The sequence below is a fragment of the Lepisosteus platostomus genome, chromosome 17 (genome assembly GCF_059453375.1).
Source record: "Lepisosteus platostomus isolate fLepPlt1 chromosome 17, fLepPlt1.hap1, whole genome shotgun sequence".
NCBI lineage: Eukaryota > Metazoa > Chordata > Actinopteri > Semionotiformes > Lepisosteidae > Lepisosteus > Lepisosteus platostomus.
The window spans coordinates 14,071,820-14,092,034 of NC_142627.1; the positions used below are offsets into that span (position 1 = coordinate 14,071,820).

Here is a 20,215-nt window from a genome sequence, read left to right on the forward strand (position 1 = left end):
TGGCAGGAGTTAGCGCCGACATTAACGCTGCCCTGTGGGTTCTTGCAGACGATGAGGGAGCGACTCCGGTGAAGAGGCGGCGTGTGAGCTGCGATGAGGACCTGGCCATCGAGAGCTGTGCGGGAGAGCTGAAGTCGGAGCCGAGGGAGGCATTGACCCCAACCAGCACCTCCGACACAGAGACCAGGGACTCCTCAGTCATTGACCCAGGAACCGAGCAGGATCCTCCCACCCCTGAAAACAGCTCCCCGAAGGAGGAGAAGATGGAGTCCTCGTGCTCGGTGCCCGAGGACGCCCTGCTCTGCAGCAGGCCCCCAGAGGAGCAGGCGGAAGGCGAGGGTCAGGCCGAGGAATGTAAAGACTCGAAGGAAGAGCTTCAGGGCTCCAAGGCTTCCAGCGGCGCGGAAGAGGACGCCGAGTTTCCCTCTACGTCCGTTTTTGCAGGTTTGCATGACATTGCGGACCTGAGAGGGGGTGAGAATCAGAGTTTCCCTTTGCAGGACCCAGAGAGCAGTCTGCCAGCCAGCTGTGCCCAGTCCAGAGGACTGTTGAACTTCATGCAGCAGCATGACATTTTAGACACTTTGTGCAGGACCGTTGAGTCTACTATCAGTGTGGTCACAAAACTGTCTGGAAAAGGAAGTCGGTCCACGTCTTGACAGTATTTCTCGCATGTCTGCTTTTAAATTTTCTTTTTTTTAAATGCTGTTTGTATACTTCTCTTTTTCTGTTCACTTCTGGCTGTTTGATCAGTTGCTCTGTGCTTTAGTTTGTCAAGTGATCTTTTTTTGTGCTTGAATGGCAATAGATTCATATGCTTGAAGCATCTGAGGCTGGAAAGATGCAATGCCTCAGATCAATTGATAAGAAAATAATTGCAGCTATAGCACATTTTCTCAAAGGGCAAAACATTTTTCATTTTTACTTATTTCAGAGTTCTTTGAAGTAATTCTTTGTTCAAGGTTGCTGTTAACGGGGGAAGGTTTACAGAATTTTAGTCTTCTCTCTTTTCTGTATGTAATTTAAATTTATTGCATTTTTACTGTGTATAATATGGTGTCCTCTGTGCCAGTTTTGTACTTTACTAAGGAGGCAGATTGCCTCATATTTCTGTGGTTATATCCAAAATAAGTTTACCTGTATATTAAAAAAAACCACAAGAAACTTGATTCTGTTAAGAATCCTTTCTAAATGTGGCCTGGCAGTATATATATAAATATATATGGTGCTTTATTTGACAGGATACCTGTGGATGAAATAAAGCACACTTGATGTAACAATTTGAGCTTTATTTTATTTACTGAAATACATTCCATATTATATTATGTCATAATTGCATTTCCTGTTTTCTATTTGACTTAATTTAGAATTATAATATGAATAAAACTTATAGTTATTATGAACCAAAAGAGAATACAACCTCTGACAGATTAGTTTTTCTGGTTTATTTGTAATATTTTTCACAAAGTTTTAGAATATAAGTACTTTGTGATTTTTTATGATAGAAGCAGTGCAATGCATGTTCAATTTAATTTTAGGCTGGGACTATTTACCAGCTAGAATGCTAACAATTCTAAATCTGTCTGATGGGTCAACAGTTACATGAACCTTTTTCAGTTTACATAATTCTGAGGTTTAAACAGGAATATTATGTTCCCAGAATTATTTAGCATGTTCATATGTTAATGAAAAGTAAACAAAATGGTTGGATTCATTCTGTATTGTGCATCATTCAGATTACAATGAAATCATGGAAACAATCCTATTTGGCAAGCATCCATGACCCTCAACAAAATATTTTATGTGACAATGACATTTCACTTCATACTCCTTGTTTTAGTTCAGATGGGCATGACAAGCAGTGCCTTGAGATAAATCTTTATTAAATAATTCCTGATTTTTAAAGATGTTTTAAATAGCCATACTCTGCAAATATCTATAAATTTCCAAAACAAGCCATTCAATTTGTATCAGTTGTGGTCTTTACAACAACATTTTTGGTGTAATATATTTACACCTCCACTAAATGTTAGATTTTAACTGAGCAAGGGACCTGTTGTGCTAAAAGCTTGATCTCCAGTTTATTAGTTCAAGAATAAGGTGAACATGCCTGTAGTCAAGTTTGACTTTTAATTTTGCTTGATTGGCACTTTACTGTAACTTGTTTTACTCACTGCGAAATAATGTAAAACATAACAGTTGATAATTGTAATAAAATTAAATGACAAATTTGATATTCGAACCTTGTTTTGTAACAAAACCTTTTCCTAAATTTTGTTCTTCACTTCACATCTCTCATTAAGTCAAATGTAACATTAAACTTAATTGCAGAAGCATAGTGTTATGTAATTTCAAATAAACTCAAATAAGATTCTGGCACCAAGTTTTCCACATACCAGATGGTGCAAGACGACTTCAGACGTCAGACAAGTTTAACATTTTTCATAGACTGAACAAGTCCGGTCCTTTTACGGTAATAAGCGTAGTAGTAAAGTCTTTCCTTAGAAACAATATACCAGCCAATGAATGAAATGGTCATCTGTATACCATTTTCTTTATTCAACGAATGATCCTATTTTTAAGGTTTGGCAATTTGCTGGCAGGTACTAGAAAACAAGAATTAAGGTAGTGATACCTAAGAAATACAGGTACAGTACTGTGTACAATGAGTTGGTCATATGCTGGGTCGTTAGAGCCCTAATCTCTCTCCTCTTACGCTTTATGTTCTATTCTGGACTGGAGTACCTTCTGAGTATGCACATATTTGCGTGGGTTTTCTCAGGGCACTTTGCTTATCTCCCACCTTCCAAAGATGTGTTGGCGAGGTGAACTTGTGTCTTTGAGTTGTCCCTGTGTGTTCCCTGTGGTGGACAATCTGCCTTGCATGTTGTGCTTCTGGGCTAGGGTCTGTGTTGCAGTGACCCTTTCCAGATTCATGCGGCTATCTGAAAACACATGAATATGGACTTACTGCCTTTTGAGTGGGTAATGTTATCTTCTCTGTTTTCTGCCAGGACAGGTTTGTAGCAGTAGCAATGTGCGATGAAATCGCTTTGTCCTCTCTAATGATTTTTTTTACTAGTGGCTCATGACTGCATGATAATTTTTTTAAAATGTAGATTTCTATTTGAACGTCACATAAAAGACTTAAGTATAAACATTTAAGTCCTCAATATCAACAGGAAATATAGTCAGCGTTGGCCAAACGGCTCTTTATTCAGTGGGCATTTCTGCACAGTGCGAGAGTAGCCGTTTCAAGGGGTCAAAGTAGGTCCTCTGCCAGCACAGCTGCGTGCTCTGCTCCTCAGCAGCAGGGATATTTTTGCACTCCACCTGCACCTGTGCTTGGCCAGACACATCGAGCAGTTTCACGGTCACCGAGGCATAATGTTCTGTGAAGCACAAAAAAAGGACGGTCATGAACATCAAGCTGAAGCATGCTACGCACAAACGCTGTCCTAGCATTGTCTCTGAACGCTGTGCGTGCCTAGAAATAGACTTTTAAAAATATGCAAAAATAATCTGGTAGATTCTGCTTCATATGATTTCATAGGTGTGAGAGATCTGTTGATATTGTGACAAAGATTTCCCATTAAGAATTTAATTGTGAGAATAGATTATATGATCATAATAATTATAAAGTTAGTTATTCAGATGTATTGTGAGCAAGGATTTTTATGTTGATACACATGATTTGATATGCCTACTTTGAACAGCTGATTGTGCCATAAAGTTCTTTGAGCACTTTAAATGTCTTTTTTTTAGTTTTCTGTTAAGGGCACTGATTTTTATTAATTCTCTATGCTTAAAATGGCTTAAGAACTTTTGAAGTGCCTGTTTTCAACAAAATGCCAGAAGGCAAAACAAAAGATGGGGACCTTCTGTTTCTCAAAAATACTGCATCAACATACCAGCAGTCCAGTTCCGACATCGCCATCTCATATCGATTTGCTCGTTTTCTTTCTGAAAAACAGGCCAGAAAGGTTGGTAAGCAGTGCTATCAGCTCGGCATACAGTAGTTGTGGCTGAAGCCAGACCTTGTACTCACCAGCTCCAGGAACTCTCCTGGAACTTTCCTCCCTTTTGAGCTTCAGCAACTGACTCTGCACCCGAGAACTTTCTCAACTCCTGCAAACAACAATTGGTAAGAATTCAGAACAATCAGAACACACCGACAAATACGGACTTTCTCACATATGCACATTACGAGGAATGATTTTTCTCACTAGAATTGAACATACAGCCACAGTAGCCTTTTTGCTTTCATTACAGTCTTTGAGATGATTTTATTTTGGAGTGGGATCTAAATTTTCAATACCAGGAGTTTATAACACTACATGTAATGTAAATGCTGGTGATGATTGTTTTTTACATTTTCAAAACAAGATCCTTCCTTTGCATAACCATACTCTTACCTCTTGTGATGTGAAAGCCTTGTACAGCTCTGCTGCAGATGAGACAAACATGTCCTTGAGGATCAGCTTGCATGTTGGGATCCTCACGCCTACGGTCTCCACAACCGTGTGTCCACACAAACCCTAGTGAGAAAAGACACATACCTTGAATTGCACAATGACACAGGCTATGCATCAAGACATAGGGAAGCCAAATAATCAAACTTGTGAAGAAAGGCTGGTCCTGGAGCACCTTTTGAAAACTGAGCTGGTTAAGTTTAAAGCTCTACTAGTTGTTGCAATAGCATGACATGGGGCTTTGCTTTAGAATGGGCAAGCTAAAGAGAAGCACCATGCGTACATTGGTTTATCAATAAAATCTACAAGCTAATAATGCTTGAAATCTGTGAGGAAATGTAAACTGTATACTATGATCAGAGACCAGAAGGCACTGAAAACCAGATTCACTTTGCCAGATTTGTTCTTCACACATATCTATATTGGAATATTATTTACAATTTAAATATGCTCACCTGTTTAGCAAACTCGCTTGTTTTCTTCCTCGACTGTGTTGAAAGCACCATGCCCTGAGTGAACTCTGAAAAGAACCGTAAGAAACACAAAATACACAATAAGATTTTTCTTCAAACTCCTTCCATGTCAGTGTTCATTAGCATGTCAAAACAGTCATTTCGGGTGCAGTACCTGTGCGTAATGAATGCAGGTAACAAGCCAGGGCCTCCCTAATCTTCTGGACTCCTTTTGTATTCATGAGGTCTTTTAGTGTGTCTCCTTCCCCCTTCTTCCTACAGATGCTTATCTGGAATGATAGAGAGGAAAATACGGATGTGAAACCCCAGCACAGAGAGGGAAACTTCAGGTGCCTCCTGTTAAGATGCTTACAGAATTTTATGCAAACTGACCTCTATGTCTTCAATGTCGTTTTCTTCTGAAAGGTTGGGGATTGCAATAGATCCCCTCTGTTTATCCCCAGTTCCTTTTAATATACCTAAAACATGAGATGTACTTCATCACAACCAGGGCCTATGTCAAGGCAGCCAAAATGGGTATACAATATATTTGCTTTTATTGGAAAGCTTTCAAATCATAAATACCGTCTGGAGCAGTTGTTTTCTTGTGTCTTTGTCCTGTGTTCCAACTTGACTTGATTGCTCTGATTAGGAAGTGTATTTTCAGTCTTAGACCTCTTTATATGCAGAGTTTGCATGTTGAAAGAAGTCTACCTACACATTAAGATTATTAAACGAAAGAGTTCTACATTATCAATGACGAAAAAGACTCAAGTAAGCAGACTGATTAGCAATAACAATATTCCTCCTCTCCAGGTAAAATGAACCTTCTCACTGTCTCAAGATAGTGCTGTTTTAAATCATTTGGATCCACTCTTATGGTCAGTTTTATGTTATTACAAGCTGACTAATGTATCCTTTTGGGAACCATAATAAAGACTGTGATATAAATTAATTCATGAACTGGGTACCAGATAGACACTGAAACATTTGCTCTTGAAATTATATGTTCTCAGCTTACCTTTCCAGGTCAGCTTCAGGTCCCACTCGTAAAAAATAATGAGTCTGCCTTTCCTGTTGTTACAGGATGCCTCTCCCTCTGCTTTTTTCAGGTCCGTTATCTGACAGCTGCCCTCTTCGCTGTCCACAGTAATGCCCACCAGCAGCTCCTTTAGCTTCTGCTTTGACCACTGACTTGCATCCCGTTCAGTCCTGAAACCCACAAAAATCAGGCAAAGTGCACTTTATTTTCTACAACATTTGTACTTCGTGCCAGAATGAACACTAGCCAGGTCAGTGTCTTTTTACCCGAGAGTCACGTGGTTAGAAAGGGTAAAAGACAAACACTGTTGTGCTTTGCTAACCCTGTAGAGAATTTCCCACTGCTGGGGTATTGCTTCCCTAATGTGAGAGGGTATAGAAGGGGGTAGGTACAGGTAATGCAACATTGTGCTGCTACCTTGCCGCTCTTTGGTCTTGGGTACTATACCTGGCTGAGGCACCTTCTGTGTGCAGCGTGCATGTTGTCTTCATATTTACAGTACATGGGTTTCCTCCAAACGCTCACAGACTAGCTGGTTAGCTCTAGTGGGCTTTCCAGCACTGCCCCCTTTTTTCTAAACCTGTAAACTGATAAACTGGTGTCCTGCCTCGCCCTGTGCTCCTGAGAGTCCTGTGGACAGCTGTTACCCTGCCCTTTCCGATAGCACACGGATGGGTGTAGATGTCTCTAGAAAGCACATCCCTTACAAGAGGAGCTTCATCTAATACTGCCTTCCCGTAAAAATACCTATCTTATTAAAGATGGCAAAAAAAAAATCTTTTAAGTTTTAAATTCTCTTGTATGTGTATTGGATATGTAGCGCTGTACGTGTGTCACAATTGCAAACGAATCAAGTTCAAGTTTGTCATTATACTCATATACTGTACAGGTATATGGTATAACGAAATGAATATTTAGCTAGCTCTCGGACGATAAGTAGTACAAATTAAAAACAACAACAATACAATTGTATAACAAAAGAAAGACAGAGACAACAGACAGTGTGCAAAAACAACCACAGGTAGTGTGCAAAACAACAAAAAGGTAACAGGTAATGTGCAAAAACATGCATGAACAGAATGAAATAAAGGGATAGAAATTATTTGTTTGAAAGCCAGGGAAGTGTTACGTTGCTTTCTCTCCCTGTCCGCTGCAGTAAGAGCTCTTGCAGCGCAGCCTTTGCGTTCTTCTGGTGTTGTAGTTCTGTGCGTTACATATAATATATACCTGTATATGACACTTGAGACACTGCCTCACTGCTGCTTGAGCACGCTTCGCTTCCGAGTCAAACCTGGGGCTCTTCATCGTTAGCCGACTCTCCAATATAGAGTCTAACCTATGGCAATTCTCCCGAAATGGCCATTTACGTAACCCTTTGTAAAATTAAGCCTCTCAAAAAAAAAAAACGAAAACGAAATGAGACTCTTAATAACAATGACAACCGAAATCTGAAGATCAACCCCAGTCCACTCACCAGTGCCAGTTATTCACGTTTGTAGCATCGGCTCTTTCCTCCACAATCCAACGCGGATCCCCTTGTCCCCACTTGGCCATTATAAATTCTTCCTTTTATTTACAAAAGGTTTCAAATAAATAAGAAACAGAAACGTTCTAAAGCGTATCAGTTGTTTTGCAAACAATAAAATGGAATGTAGCCTTGTAAGGGAAGATATCCCCTTCACGACTCTTGCAGTGTTATCAATGCAATGTAATTTAATGGAGGTTGATGTTGCTGTGTGACGTAACAATACTGCGGAGAAATTTCCAGAGGCATCTGCTTCACGGAACATTCTGCCAGGAAGTGTCTCGTCATACAGTAGGTACAGGCGTACTGTAGATACGTAATAATCCTGTTACGTATTCCATCCTTATTGCATTAAATTTGTTTTTTTTACGCGACACGGCAATTATATCTTAAGTATCAGAGTATCAGACTTAATTTAATTATTAACCGCGTATTTGAAGCCTTTAAAACCCAACAAAAACAGAAGAAAGATGCTTTGTTTATGCAGTATGCAGTCGTGCTTTTGTAGCTTGTACAAGTGTGGTCTCCACAATCCCCCCCAAAAAAGATAATGCAGCTTTGTAATCAGTCCAGAAAAAGACTGAGGATATATATTCTAAGGCCTAACTGCATTGTTCTACCCTGACTGGCTGAAAGAATTTAACCTTTTTAGACTTAAACTGGGAAGAGTATATCACCCTGCAACTCACAACTGACAGTCCACGAGAGCTAAGTAGGTGTGAGCTTGGTCAGTACCTGGTTGGAGACCTCCTGGGAAAAACTAAGGTTTAGTGGTGTTAGTGGGGTCAGCTGGGGTCTCACCCTGCAGTCTGTGGTGGTGCTAATGCCCTAGTATAGTGATGGGGACACTATACTGTAAAAAGGCACTGTCCTTTGGAAGAGACGTAAAACCGAGGTCCTGACTCTCTGTGGTCATTAAAAATCCCAGGGTGTTTCTCGAAAAGAGTAGGGGTGGTACCCCGGCATCCTGGCCAAATTTGCCATTGGCCCTTACCAATCATGGCCTTCTAATAATCTCCATCTATGAACTGGCTTCATTACTCTGCTCTCCTCCCAACTGATAGCTGATGTGTGGTGAGCTTTCTGGCGCACTATGGCTGCCGTCACGTCATCCAGGTGGGGCTGCACATTGGTGGTGGTGGAGGGGAGTCCCCATTACCTGTAAAGCACTTTGAGTTGAGTGTCCAGAAAAGCGCTATGTAAGTGTGAGGAATTATTATTATTATTATTATTATTATTATTTTAGAGACCATAACAATTAAAACAGTTGCAAAATGTTCATGAAAGGAAAAGTTATTTTAATTGTAATAAATAAATTAGAACGATATATTTTAAAATACAATGAACTGTTCCATTAAATTTTAAGTGATAAACAAATACATTTTATTCATATCTGTTGTTATTGATGAAAAATATCATATTTTGACATATTCTAATCCATAAATAATTAAATATATAGTTGAATTAATTATATATCACAATCAGAAAGCATTTTAATTGCCTGAAAATGCTGTGTGTATGAAAATATCAAAAAGTCCAAAAATAAAGATATTGTAGAAATGTAAATATACTGCATACTCAGCAAAGTATGTTATTTTTAAGGTAACTTTATATTTTTGATATATCACTCAAAAAATTTGAAATAATGGAACCTTCTGTCTTAGACACACTGAATGTTAGTATTAACAACAAAGAAGAAGTAGTAACTGCATGAATGAATTCTTCAGAGAGCAGAGTTGCTGGTATTCTCATTGTCCTCACTATCTGTGTCTTCTCTCTGTTCAATCATCATTTTCCATGTCTTCATTGGAGATCATTTTGAGGCTGATGTAATCCTTCTTTGACTCATTGTCCTGAAAGGTTAATGTAATACAGTTATGAATACTGCATTAAGAAAGCACAGAGAATGTGCACAATCATTTAGAATAAATATTGACTGTCAGATTAGTAGCACTGCTATAGTGTGGACGTGTGCAATGCAGAAATGAAAGCCACTTTTCCTTACTGCGCTAAGATTAGGGACTGAAATAATGGATCAACGGGTCTACAATATTGTTTTGCAAGAGGTTCTTACAAGAGGTTTTTTGTTTGTGTCTTCAAGTAGTGATCTGAGCTAGTATGTTTTAAGAATCAAATTTATGATTTTAAATTTAAGATTTAAAATTAAAATATTTTGCACAAATTATAAAATTAAAATGATATAAACTGATATAATATGAAATTGCACTCTCCTACCTGTTTCACACATTACATTTGCTCTTCGGTGTTTTTCCTATTACAAAATAAAAAAACAGCTTTAGTTCAATGAACCTTTGTGAACTGTTAAATGCTAGAAATGTATCAGACTGTCATGTCAGAACAATGACATATAATGAAAAATATAGTTTCTAAAGACCACAGCTATACTTCCTTTGCAAGTGAACAGTAATTGTTTAATACAGTAATTACTACAATGGGAGTACTCACATGTTTTCTTGATGTTCTGTTTGTTGAAACACATTGGGGTAAGAGATGCCAAACCTAAGGGTATCCTTATATGGATCAGATTCCTTTTTTAATTTTCTGTTCCTGGAAGTAAATGAAAAACAATACCAACTCTTCTATTTCTCTGTAGATTTTATAGTCAACATGCAATATCAAACTCTGCTTTGATTGTTTACCAGAATTTAAAGAATTAGTGCAACATCAACAGTGCCACCCTGACATTAAGAATATATGAAAACTTTATATTCAAAATACATGTTGTGTGCCCTGTGTTGTAATTATCAGTGCTGCATTATATCCTGAAGGAATGAGATCCATGTTTAAATGTTTATGTGTACAAGTGAAAAGCAGCAAAATGATAAAATACTGTGCACCAAAAGTATCTTTCAACAATAACAATACAATTTATCATTTTGAATTCATGATTTTACTCAGCCTTATTTTTAAAACTGTTGTATTTTTTTATCTATCTATAAATCAACTTCTGACAGCTGCCAAAATTAACATTTATTACAAAGAGCAAGGAAACTTCAGCAGAACCTTGCTTCCTTTTTTTCACCACTTCTGATTATAATAACAATGACAATTTAAATGCAAGAATATTGCATTTGCATTGCATTTATACTATGTCAATAACTTTGTGAATATTTAAGTTTCTAAGGTTACCTTAGTAAGGTTACAACCAGAAATGCAACAAAGCCACTTATAGTCAGAGCCAAAAGCACACTCAGAACAATGACTGATGTTTGGTCAGACGATAAAGCAAAATCTTCAAATTGGTCTTTCACTGTATGAACTACGTCTTCACCAAACACCACTTCTAAGTCTGCTTGGATATGGTCCTCTGAGCTTTCCAATTTGCTGAAACAACAAAAAAACAAAATTTGGTTAGAAATGTTATATTGTTATGTATTTTAAGTGGCTAAAGCATTTACCAGAAGAAACGTTTGAAAATGTAGCAAAAGGAATTAAAAGATACTCAGGAAATTTCACTTTCACATCCAATCTCAGTTTATGAACACATTTACTTTTTTTGACAGTCAGCCCTCTAAATCCTTTAACTGTGAAGGATTTGTAAACTGTTTAGAAGTATTCTGCTGAACTGAGTATTGTTAACTTCAATGCTTGAACTATCTCTTAATCTTATCTTATCTACTGGACACCGTATTTGAGGCTCATAGTTATGCGCAAACTTTAATTGTTCCCAGTGTGAGGGAAAATGTCAGGAACTTATATAATCAGCCATGAAAAGACTAGAAAAAATAGAAAAGTATCTGAAATATGAGAGAAAAAAGGAAGAAACTTGCCTTTTCACCTCCTCTGAAGGCATTATTTTGTCATTGTCAGTGGCTAGGAAAGTAAAGAAGGTCTCCTCATTGCTTTTTGCCAATCTCATTTTTGAGCTGATGCCATTTATGCTGATTATGTGTACATCCCATCCTAACGCCTTTTCAAGGGCCCTAAGTGAGGATGGCAAAACAAGAAAGAATGTTTAAAAAAATGTCTGCTTAAATTAGAAATAGAAAATAGAGCAAACATTCCACAAAAAAATGAACCATTCGTTATATAGTCAGGGACATTTCTCTTACTTTTTCACTTCATATTTCTTCTTTTCCACGCTGTTGACAGCTTGATTGATGGAAATAACCACAACATCATCGCTTGAGCTGCTAACCAGAGTTACCTGAAAAGATCGCAAGAGTTAACTACACGTTTGACTCCAGGTATTTTCAGTTTATTTTTAATCACACATACAGTACACCTCGGAAAAGATTTACAGACAGGCATGTGAGCATTTCCTATATTGTACAATATCTCTTTGATTTAAAGGATTGCTCAAAACATTCATTAACATAAACAGGCGAAGTATGAAGAAAGCCAGTCTCAAAACATTCTGCAATTGAAGAGGTTTCGGGTTAGAGGTGAACCAAATGTTTCAACTGACAGTTTTTGCTTTAGTTCTCCCATAAATATATTTAAAGTTTCAATTTAGTGTGAAACCTGGGTCAGAGTTTCTTTGCACATGGCCACACAGATCTCCATTGCTGTAAGTAAAGCAAGTAAAATTCTTACTTTTACAGTTGTTACAGCTGCCAGCCCCTTGCCATTTTGGTCTTTGGCCTGCACTTTGAAAGCAGACTCTCCAGTTTTGCCCTCTACAGAGACCACATAAATCTCCCCCGTTGATCCATCAACGTCAAACTCCTGACTTTGACTGTCTGTCAGACTGTATTCTAGAAGTCCATTGACTCCACTGTCTTGATCAAAAGCCTGTAACAAGACACGATTGACATCATTTACCATTTTCAGGTTGAAAAATAAACTGCTCTTGATTTCAACTGCAGAAGCGAATGAACAGACATGAAAAGGTTACACAGTAAGATTACAGAATTAAATATATATATATATTAAAGATAATTATTTTGTATGCTGTGGTGGTTTTGCCCCTGAACGTTTTACTTGATAAATCTGCTACTATTTCTCCAGTTATCTCATGCTTAAACTGTGTATTTTAATTTATTTTCCATGGGGTTGTATCAGAAGCTCTCTTTCGTTTGCAATGTTTTTCCCTTATTTCACTTTCTTTACTAGATTTGAATGTGTATTCTATGAGTCTCCCAGGGGGTCCTTGGTCATGGTCTTGTTTAAGCACTGGTCTCAGTCCTCTGCACTTACCCTCACTTGTACCACTGGTGACTTGTATGGTGCTATGTTGAAGATGCTTGCAGAGTAGCTCTCCTGGCTGAATTTCGGAACCTCATTCACATCTTTAACCAAAATGGTCAGTCTTGCAATATTTTTACCATCTTAAAATAAAACACAATTTAGACACAAAGCATTAGAGATGCACATAGTGCTGAGACACAAAAGATCTGCTTGCAGCTGCCCTGTTCAATAAATTCCTTAATAATAAATTAAGGTTAATAAATTGGGAATCGATATAGCTCCTTTAGCCCATTTTAGTATATTGTTCTTTTCATTTCATTTTCTGGTGATATTTTTTTAAATCCAGTCCATTTCACAAAGCGGAAACTGGGTGCCACCTGTCAGTTAGACCCATGTTAGGACTCCATGTGTCCAATGTGAAGTTCACCTGCAATCTCAGTATAAAATAATAAGAGATAATTACCTCGCACAGCATGAGAGAGAGGACCTATGGCTTCCACAGTAATGAAGTACTTTGAAAAGTTCTCAAAGTCCAGATTGACACTGGTATACAGTGCACCAGTGTTTGGATTCAACTGGAAATGATCTGTGGGAAGGAGACACTGTTTCAGAATCATTGTGTACCAACAATAAAATATAGTAAAATTGCTGCAATAATTTTTATACACTTACCAAGCTCATTTCCACTTCTGATTGTGTAAGTAACATGAGCATTGGAGGTATCCAGCACAGAAAACGTGTACACTAGGAACTCAGTTCCTGTGTTTTCTTCAACATCAACACTGTATGCGACACAAAAGCCTATATTAAAATGCATGATATATTTTCCCAGAAAAAAGCCTAAATGTTACTTCCAATGATTGATTTTTAGCAGTATATGAATCATGAAACCTCAAGGGACAGAATAACCCCAAAACCTTAAAAAAATATCCATCACTCTCTGTAGATCTGCCAAATGTTCATGAAAGACACTACAGTACCTGATCTCAGACTGGTTGAACTGGGGCTGAAATGGGCTGTTGTCAATGACTGCCACAAACACACGGGCACTGCTGTTCCTTGCAGGATCTCCGCGGTCTCTGGCTTCCACAGAGAGCTCGTAGATGCCAGGGTGAGGCAGACTCCTTATTGTCATGATGGTTCCTTTGAGCATGTCCTCTATTATAAAATACTTACTTTCTGGCTCATGATCAAGCAAGTAATACTCTACCACAGCATTGTTTCCCTGGGGAAAGAATTAAAAGTCAGAAGTTATGCAGACAGCCTGAAGCTCTTATCCTTCAGCTGACATATTGATAAAGAAACATGTTAATCCTATATTATTTCTGTAAATGTGCCCATCCTGTCCTTGCAGCTAGTTTTCTGGTGAATGTCTGTGTTTGTGTTGGGGACAAAACAAGCTCCCTGACGCAGGCAGATCAAAAGTGTGAAACCTAGAGCCCCAGCAATCTACAGTATGACGATACTGACCTGTGTAACGAAATCACTATACTTTAGATCTGTTACATGTTACTTTGACCCCAAAAAAATCTTCTAGGCTGTCCCAATAATAAATATTAATGTGGTGTATTAAGAGTATTATTAATATTCAACAATATTAAGATTAATTAAAAATAATTAGTTATTCATGTATTTAACAGGGTTCCCTACAAGATCAACTGACCTATTTAAACAACTGTTTGGTGGAGCCACAAAATGTGATTAATATAGAAATGGGATCACAGGCAACACATTCTTTTTGACGAGGAAGTGCACAGTAGAAAGTGACTTTGACAACTGTGGTGCTGATTTACAGCACATCGCTACTAAGCTTCATAAAAAAGGTCATAGAGGTGGCTCATCAGGCTTGTTTGGTTGCATGTAGCCAATTGAATCAAATATTTCTGTTCAGCCATTTCTTGAAAGAAATCAGGATATCAACTTTGCCAACTCTGCCTGAGGAGCTTGTTTCAGGCTCTTATACTGTAGGTCTTCCATCATGCTCCACAGCCACACTTTGATACAGCCAGTACTACAATAGTTATAACAATCCTGCTGAATTAAACTGAGGAGACAGTTGCTGCCAAATTCTGCAATGCAGAATTGGATTGGAAGGGCTGTAAATTAAGTTGCTTAGCTTTCGGATTAAACTGCTTTGTTGCACCCTAGCTATGCTCATGCTTTCTGGTGTCTCTCATTGACACAATCTCCTATTTGTTTCAGATTTCATTGCACCACAATGCCTGGCTTTTACAATAAAGTGGTTTGAATAGGCCAACTAACTTCATAAGCGTCTTACATGTACTGTATATATCTGTATTTAAAAACCAGAAATGTAAGAGCTATTGCTAAAAGGTATACTGTACAGTAAAATGATTTGAGAAACGTTTAAAGACTTAAAATGTGCTCTTGCTGCTTATTGGCACTTTACCGTATCTTGGTCAGTAGCAGCAACTGAAGTGACCAGTGTCCCCGCAGGAGATGTCAGGTTCACCCTGGCAGTGTAATTGTTTTTCGTGAACAATGGAGGATTGTCATTCTCATCCAGCACTGAAATTCTGACCTCTGTTTTAGTCTGCAAATTAAGGGAACCATTTGTTATACAGACACAAGGGTGTGCTCTGCCTGTTGAAGCTTTAATTTAAGTGGGAAAGAGTGGACAACAGAATACATTCTACTAATTTCCACAAACACATGTCCAACAAATGTCTTCCTGCTGATGTGACTCTATTTCTGCATTTTACGGTATGGTTTTTGAAGTTTACCTCATAAAAAGGAACCGTCTTATTGTTTGTTGCAGTCACTGTTATGATGATTTCTATTTTGTCCTCATAGTCTGGAGAACGTTTCACTGTAATGTTCCCAGAGTCATCAACAGAAAAATCCTCTCCACCCTCTGCAAACACAAATACCTTTATTTCAGAGGTCTATTAATATGAACAATGTTCAAATTAAATCACTTGAATAATGTAAGTGTAAGTCACTCCAGTTTCTGAGAAAACACAATCAGCGTGGATTTTATGAAAGTTTATTATTACTGAATGGGAGCACTTATGCAGCTGAGCATTTTTTATAAATCTGGGTAAAATATTGTGCGTATATTGTGGGTAACAACATCAGTGTCTCAAATGTTGGCTTTGATATGTCTTTCCAATATTTTTCCACCATTCCCTGGATTGAAGACCTACTGTGCCCTACGAATAACACTTGATATCAGATGGATTTGAGCTTACTGATCTCTTTGTGAACCTAAGGGAAATTGTGACCAATTGCACAAGCTGAATGTTCATTAAGACCTCTGGCTGTGCCTAATCAAATCCAAAACTGTCTTCTTTTGCTAGACTGATGCTATAATTATTTCCATTACTTGTGGAACAGTCACATTGTATAGCATTCGGTACTGATTTTTCATTCCAAAAGTTTAATTGCTTATATTACCTTGTATAAACAAAGCACCTTGTGCTTGTATAAAATATAAGGTATTTTCACTGCTGCAATGAAAGCGAAGAGCAAAGGTTGCAGATAGTTTAAAATTGTGAAACCCTGTCAGGGGAGATCATAAAATACACATTTTCCTTCTACATCTAGAATTCATCCAACTAAATTGCCGGGTCCATTGTGTACTCGCAGACTTTAATAAATCTAAATGAGCTGAAAAAACACTTCTAATGCTTTGCTGGGCAATCTCATTTTTGTTTTTATTTTCTTTTAACTCAGGAGAGTAGCTCTTACCTCTGATCAGTAGCTGTTCTCTTGCTGGCTCTGGTTTATAAGTGCGTGTAAAGACCAATGTGATGTGTCAAGTGCTGTACAGCACAAACCCATTTGAAGAAAGCAATGTCAATAAGCCGCGTCTCGATTTGATTAGGTCATTTATAATCACAAGCACCCTTTTTTCACAGTTTTAGGACTGTAAGAACAAACCACACAGCTTGATGGAAAGTCCTCTTTACCTGTGATGTTATATGCAATGAAGGCGTTGTCCCCTGTGTCTTTGTCGGTGGCTCTAACCCTCCCAATGTAAATCCCTGCTTTGGTATTTTCTCTCACAGTCATGAGCGGCACAGAGTCAAACACAGGGGGATTGTCATTGATGTCGGTGATAGAGATGAACACAGTGCAGTATCCTCGCTTTTTCTCTGGAATGCCATTGTCTTCTGCATAGACAACAATCTAGACGAAGAACGGATTACTGTACAGTACACCATTGTGTTTTCAGTACCTAATTCAGGTATTATTAGATCATTATATGGGTCGGAAAGTCAGAATTCACTGACCTCCTATGGAACGAAGATGCATCACAAAGATAGTTTACTAGCTTAAATTGCTTACACTGTACTCCCTGTGTTATTAGCAAAAAGAGATTTCCTTAAGATCCATCTCCTTGAGATCCATCATCCAGGTGGGGGCTGCACATTGGTGGTGGTAGAGGGGAGTTCCCATTACCTGTAAAGTGCTTTGAGTGGAGTGTCCAGAAAAGCGCTATATAAGTGTAAGCAATTATTATTATTATTATTATTATTATTATTATTATTATTATTATTATTATTATTAAGGGATTTGTTCTCACTGAATTATTGCAGTCTTTTTAACTTAGCAAGGCAATCCCCAAGGTGATTTAAGAAATGGAAAGGTTTTGATTCCAAAAAGAATACAGTACCTGTCTGCATATCTTTTTCTCTGGAAAGTGAGAATGCCTACCTGATATTGGACAGGGTCGCTCTCAAAGTCAAAAGACACTTTAGTATGAAGAGCTCCGGTGAGGGCATCTATCCTGAAATAGTCTTCATCGCCACTGAGAATAGCATACCGCAGCTCCCCATTCTGACCGCTGTCTTCGTCAGTGGCATTCAGCCTGAGAATCTGGAGTGAAGCATTCTCATTCTGCGGAGACACAACACCACATCAAAACCGTACATAAAGCATTATTTGTTCCAACTATTTATGAGGCTAAAATACAATTCACATGGGTCATCATTAAACAATACGACCATATTTAGATCCTGTTTTTATATCTGTGAAGGAATCAAAGCATAAAATTCTCCTTCCTCATCCAAATCCTAACATGTACTTTAAGAATTAAAATCTTTGGTTCTGATGTCCATTTTCTTTAGCAATTTTCCATCTAAAATCTGGGTGACCTAGCCACATATGCCATGGACCAGTCACGATTCCATGGAGTTAAATAATAGTACAGGTAAAATGCTGTACAGCAGAAGGGACAGCATAAAGTATTCACTAGTGGCCAATTGGACTAGTGATATGCTGTTTACTGACAGCCTTACCTCTTTCACGAACACTGTGACAGAAGAATTGGGGAAAACTGGAGGAAAGTCATTTTCATCCACCACAGTTATGTTAACTTTCGCCTCACCGTAGACCAAAGGCTGGTTAGAGTGTGTAGCTCTAATAATCAGTATGGCTGGGAAATGAGACACGTCAAGGGCTTGCTTTGTCTTGATTACACCACTGAAAGTGTCCATAGTGAAGTAATCTAAACAGAAGCACAGAGAGAGGCTAGTGAGTAACTCGGTACACTTTACAGTTGAGACTAAATTGAAAAAGATAGCAAGTCCTGGTGATGATTACCATTGTCATTGCCAGACTGAATGCTGTACATCACTGTGGAAGTGTAGAACACATGTGCTTGCATGACTACTGTGTCAGGCTGGGTTTTCTCACTCAAAGGCTGGGGGCTATATAGCTCTGCAGAGAAAACTGGCATCTCAAGGTTTCTTGGTATTATCATTACAGTTACCTGGAAAAGATGTAGCACAAATAAAACAAAACAGTATTTTTGCTGTCTAAATACAATGAAGCTCAGATACAACTTTATATCACTTCACAAAGGATAAGCTATGCCCAAACCCAGATTTTAGTAGATGCAAAATACTGTAAAACTAGTTTTCAATAAAGTGATCAAGATAGTTTAAAATGTAGACAGCATTACACTGAGATTTTCTAATTATTTCCATTGCTCAATAGTTGCTAGCTCTTATGTGTTTAGCCAAACTCTTTTTCAGCTGACTGTATTAACATTTACTTCAGTATTTTCACTGTACTGTCTAGACCCTTGAGTAGTATAATTACCTAATTATTTTCAAACAGAAATATTCTTTCACACTATAAACAAAAAATAACATTCTATAATAGTTCAGATAAGGATTCGCTTATTGTTTTATTTTCAGTTGTGTTATCTATAGAAATACTTATGTAACCTGCTGGTGCTTATGTAAGAACAGTTACAAATGAGAAGAGCCATTTTGCCCATTTTCTAGTAACTAATTGATCCAAGGATCTCATCCAGCTGTTTCTTGAAAAAGTAATGATACTGTATCTTCTTTGACAATATGGCTGAGCAGTTTGTCCTAGATTCCCACATCCTTGTGTGTAAATAAGTGCTTCTGTTCTCAGTTTAAAAATGCACTTCCACGTAATTTCCACTGCTGTCTTGTGGTTTGTCTTTCATGGGTGAGCTAAAGTGGATGTGGTTTACCTTTGCAGTGGAAGAGAGCTGTGGAGTTCCATAGTCTGTGGCCGTGACAGTCAGTGAATACTGCTTTACTACAGAGGTTGGAGTCAGGTCTTTTGTCAGAGTGAGTTTCCCAGTTGTGGAGGAAAGACTAAACAGGCCTTCACCATTACCCTCTTGAGGAAATGGAAGAAAAGCACAATTGTAAAAAGGGTGCACCTACAGTAACACAAACACATTTACTGTTACACATTTTAACCTGACTTAGACAATAACTTTCCAAGAGCTTGTGATACTTTGCCACACAGAATGAGGTGAAGAGACACAATGATTTTTTCCTCTTTCAAATATTTAAAAAATACTGCAAGGAATATGTTTTTCATTGTTTGATATTGATGTCTTTTTTACATTGACATGTCCTAAACAGTTTGACTGGTACAATATAGGCTTCCACAATCAATGATATAATGTTTTGAATTATAATCGAACAAGTGTTGACTGGTTTGTAATGTTGTTTCTGCATTAGTCCTTTTACAATGACATACAAGTTTAAGAACAGCTATATTTATCAATACAGTACCCTCTTATAACTACCTGATATATTGTAGTAAATGCCAGCATCATTTTCCTTGTGCCCATGTGTTGCGTTAATGTCTAAAACCAGTTGGCCAGCAGTACTGTTATCTCTCAAGAACACACTGTAAAAAGGATCATCAAAGACAGGGCCTTCTTCATTGACATCTTCTACTTTCACTGCAGAAGACAGTTTATTCATTCATTATTAAAAAAATATATTTTCCCTTATAAAGTCACAATTAGCTTTCATGTGTATAATTATCCAGCACTGAAACAGTTCTCACATCTAGCTACACCTAATAGCATGCAATCAGCTAACACCATCTTAAAAGAGTGTGGCTTGCCATTATAGACACACTTACTGTAGGCAGGTTTTAAGAAATAGCAAACAGGAAATGCTACAGTATGTGGTGGTAACCTTTTTCACTACAATCCTCAAAAGTCTAACAGATTGTTTTGACTAAAGCTTTTCAGAAAATAAGACTGTTTAACCAAGACCTGTACTGGATAAGGAGCTTGTAAGACAGATGAATCATACTAGTTAAC

The 20,215-nt window shown here is 37.9% G+C and overlaps 3 protein-coding genes across 7 annotated transcripts in view; 1 reads left to right on the top strand and 2 right to left on the bottom strand.

The window, feature by feature from the left end:
• The window catches only part of usp34 (ubiquitin specific peptidase 34), a 55,662-nt gene extending 53,428 nt beyond the window's left edge, over nucleotides 1-2,234 (top strand). For all 3 annotated transcript variants that reach the window (XM_088610577.1, XM_088610578.1, XM_088610580.1), the window contains one exon: nucleotides 49-2,234. In XM_088610577.1, the coding sequence (XP_088466703.1) occupies nucleotides 49-659 (611 nt within the window). In that variant the 3' untranslated portion in view covers nucleotides 660-2,234. The remainder of the gene's footprint in view (nucleotides 1-48) is intronic.
• LOC148646203 (activator of 90 kDa heat shock protein ATPase homolog 2-like) lies at nucleotides 1,275-7,749 on the bottom strand. 3 transcript variants are annotated; one of them, XM_088610582.1, is made up of 10 exons: nucleotides 7,441-7,726; nucleotides 5,946-6,136; nucleotides 5,510-5,638; nucleotides 5,318-5,403; nucleotides 5,100-5,214; nucleotides 4,928-4,992; nucleotides 4,416-4,538; nucleotides 4,049-4,128; nucleotides 3,912-3,963; nucleotides 1,275-3,392 (listed from the first exon to the last, which is right to left on the bottom strand). In XM_088610582.1, coding segments are annotated over exons 5-9 (336 nt in total). In that variant the 5' UTR covers nucleotides 5,167-5,214; nucleotides 5,318-5,403; nucleotides 5,510-5,638; nucleotides 5,946-6,136; nucleotides 7,441-7,726; the 3' UTR covers nucleotides 1,275-3,392; nucleotides 3,912-3,962. The 3 variants fall into 3 exon arrangements, with proteins under 3 accessions (XP_088466708.1, XP_088466709.1, XP_088466707.1); XM_088610583.1 differs by lacking the exons at nucleotides 5,318-5,403; nucleotides 5,510-5,638 and having other exon boundaries at nucleotides 7,441-7,729; XM_088610581.1 differs by lacking the exons at nucleotides 1,275-3,392; nucleotides 3,912-3,963; nucleotides 4,049-4,128; ... (1 more) ...; nucleotides 4,928-4,992; nucleotides 5,100-5,214 and having other exon boundaries at nucleotides 5,351-5,403; nucleotides 5,510-5,568; nucleotides 7,441-7,749.
• Nucleotides 7,750-8,768: 1,019 nt separating this feature from the next.
• LOC148646204 (protocadherin Fat 4) overlaps nucleotides 8,769-20,215 on the bottom strand; it is a 28,281-nt gene continuing 16,834 nt past the window's right edge. Inside the window, exons 26-44 of the mRNA XM_088609939.1 lie at nucleotides 19,688-19,846; nucleotides 19,118-19,269; nucleotides 18,211-18,379; nucleotides 17,907-18,115; nucleotides 17,323-17,505; nucleotides 16,575-16,794; nucleotides 15,387-15,517; nucleotides 15,053-15,196; nucleotides 13,623-13,867; nucleotides 13,315-13,424; nucleotides 13,106-13,228; nucleotides 12,652-12,782; nucleotides 12,049-12,246; nucleotides 11,565-11,659; nucleotides 11,283-11,435; nucleotides 10,642-10,836; nucleotides 9,958-10,059; nucleotides 9,727-9,763; nucleotides 8,769-9,344 (exon numbers count right to left, since the gene is read on the bottom strand). Coding sequence (XP_088466065.1) covers nucleotides 9,739-9,763; nucleotides 9,958-10,059; nucleotides 10,642-10,836; nucleotides 11,283-11,435; nucleotides 11,565-11,659; nucleotides 12,049-12,246; nucleotides 12,652-12,782; nucleotides 13,106-13,228; nucleotides 13,315-13,424; nucleotides 13,623-13,867; nucleotides 15,053-15,196; nucleotides 15,387-15,517; nucleotides 16,575-16,794; nucleotides 17,323-17,505; nucleotides 17,907-18,115; nucleotides 18,211-18,379; nucleotides 19,118-19,269; nucleotides 19,688-19,846 — 2,744 coding nt within the window. The 3' untranslated portion in view covers nucleotides 8,769-9,344; nucleotides 9,727-9,738. The remainder of the gene's footprint in view (nucleotides 9,345-9,726; nucleotides 9,764-9,957; nucleotides 10,060-10,641; nucleotides 10,837-11,282; nucleotides 11,436-11,564; nucleotides 11,660-12,048; nucleotides 12,247-12,651; nucleotides 12,783-13,105; nucleotides 13,229-13,314; nucleotides 13,425-13,622; nucleotides 13,868-15,052; nucleotides 15,197-15,386; nucleotides 15,518-16,574; nucleotides 16,795-17,322; nucleotides 17,506-17,906; nucleotides 18,116-18,210; nucleotides 18,380-19,117; nucleotides 19,270-19,687; nucleotides 19,847-20,215) is intronic.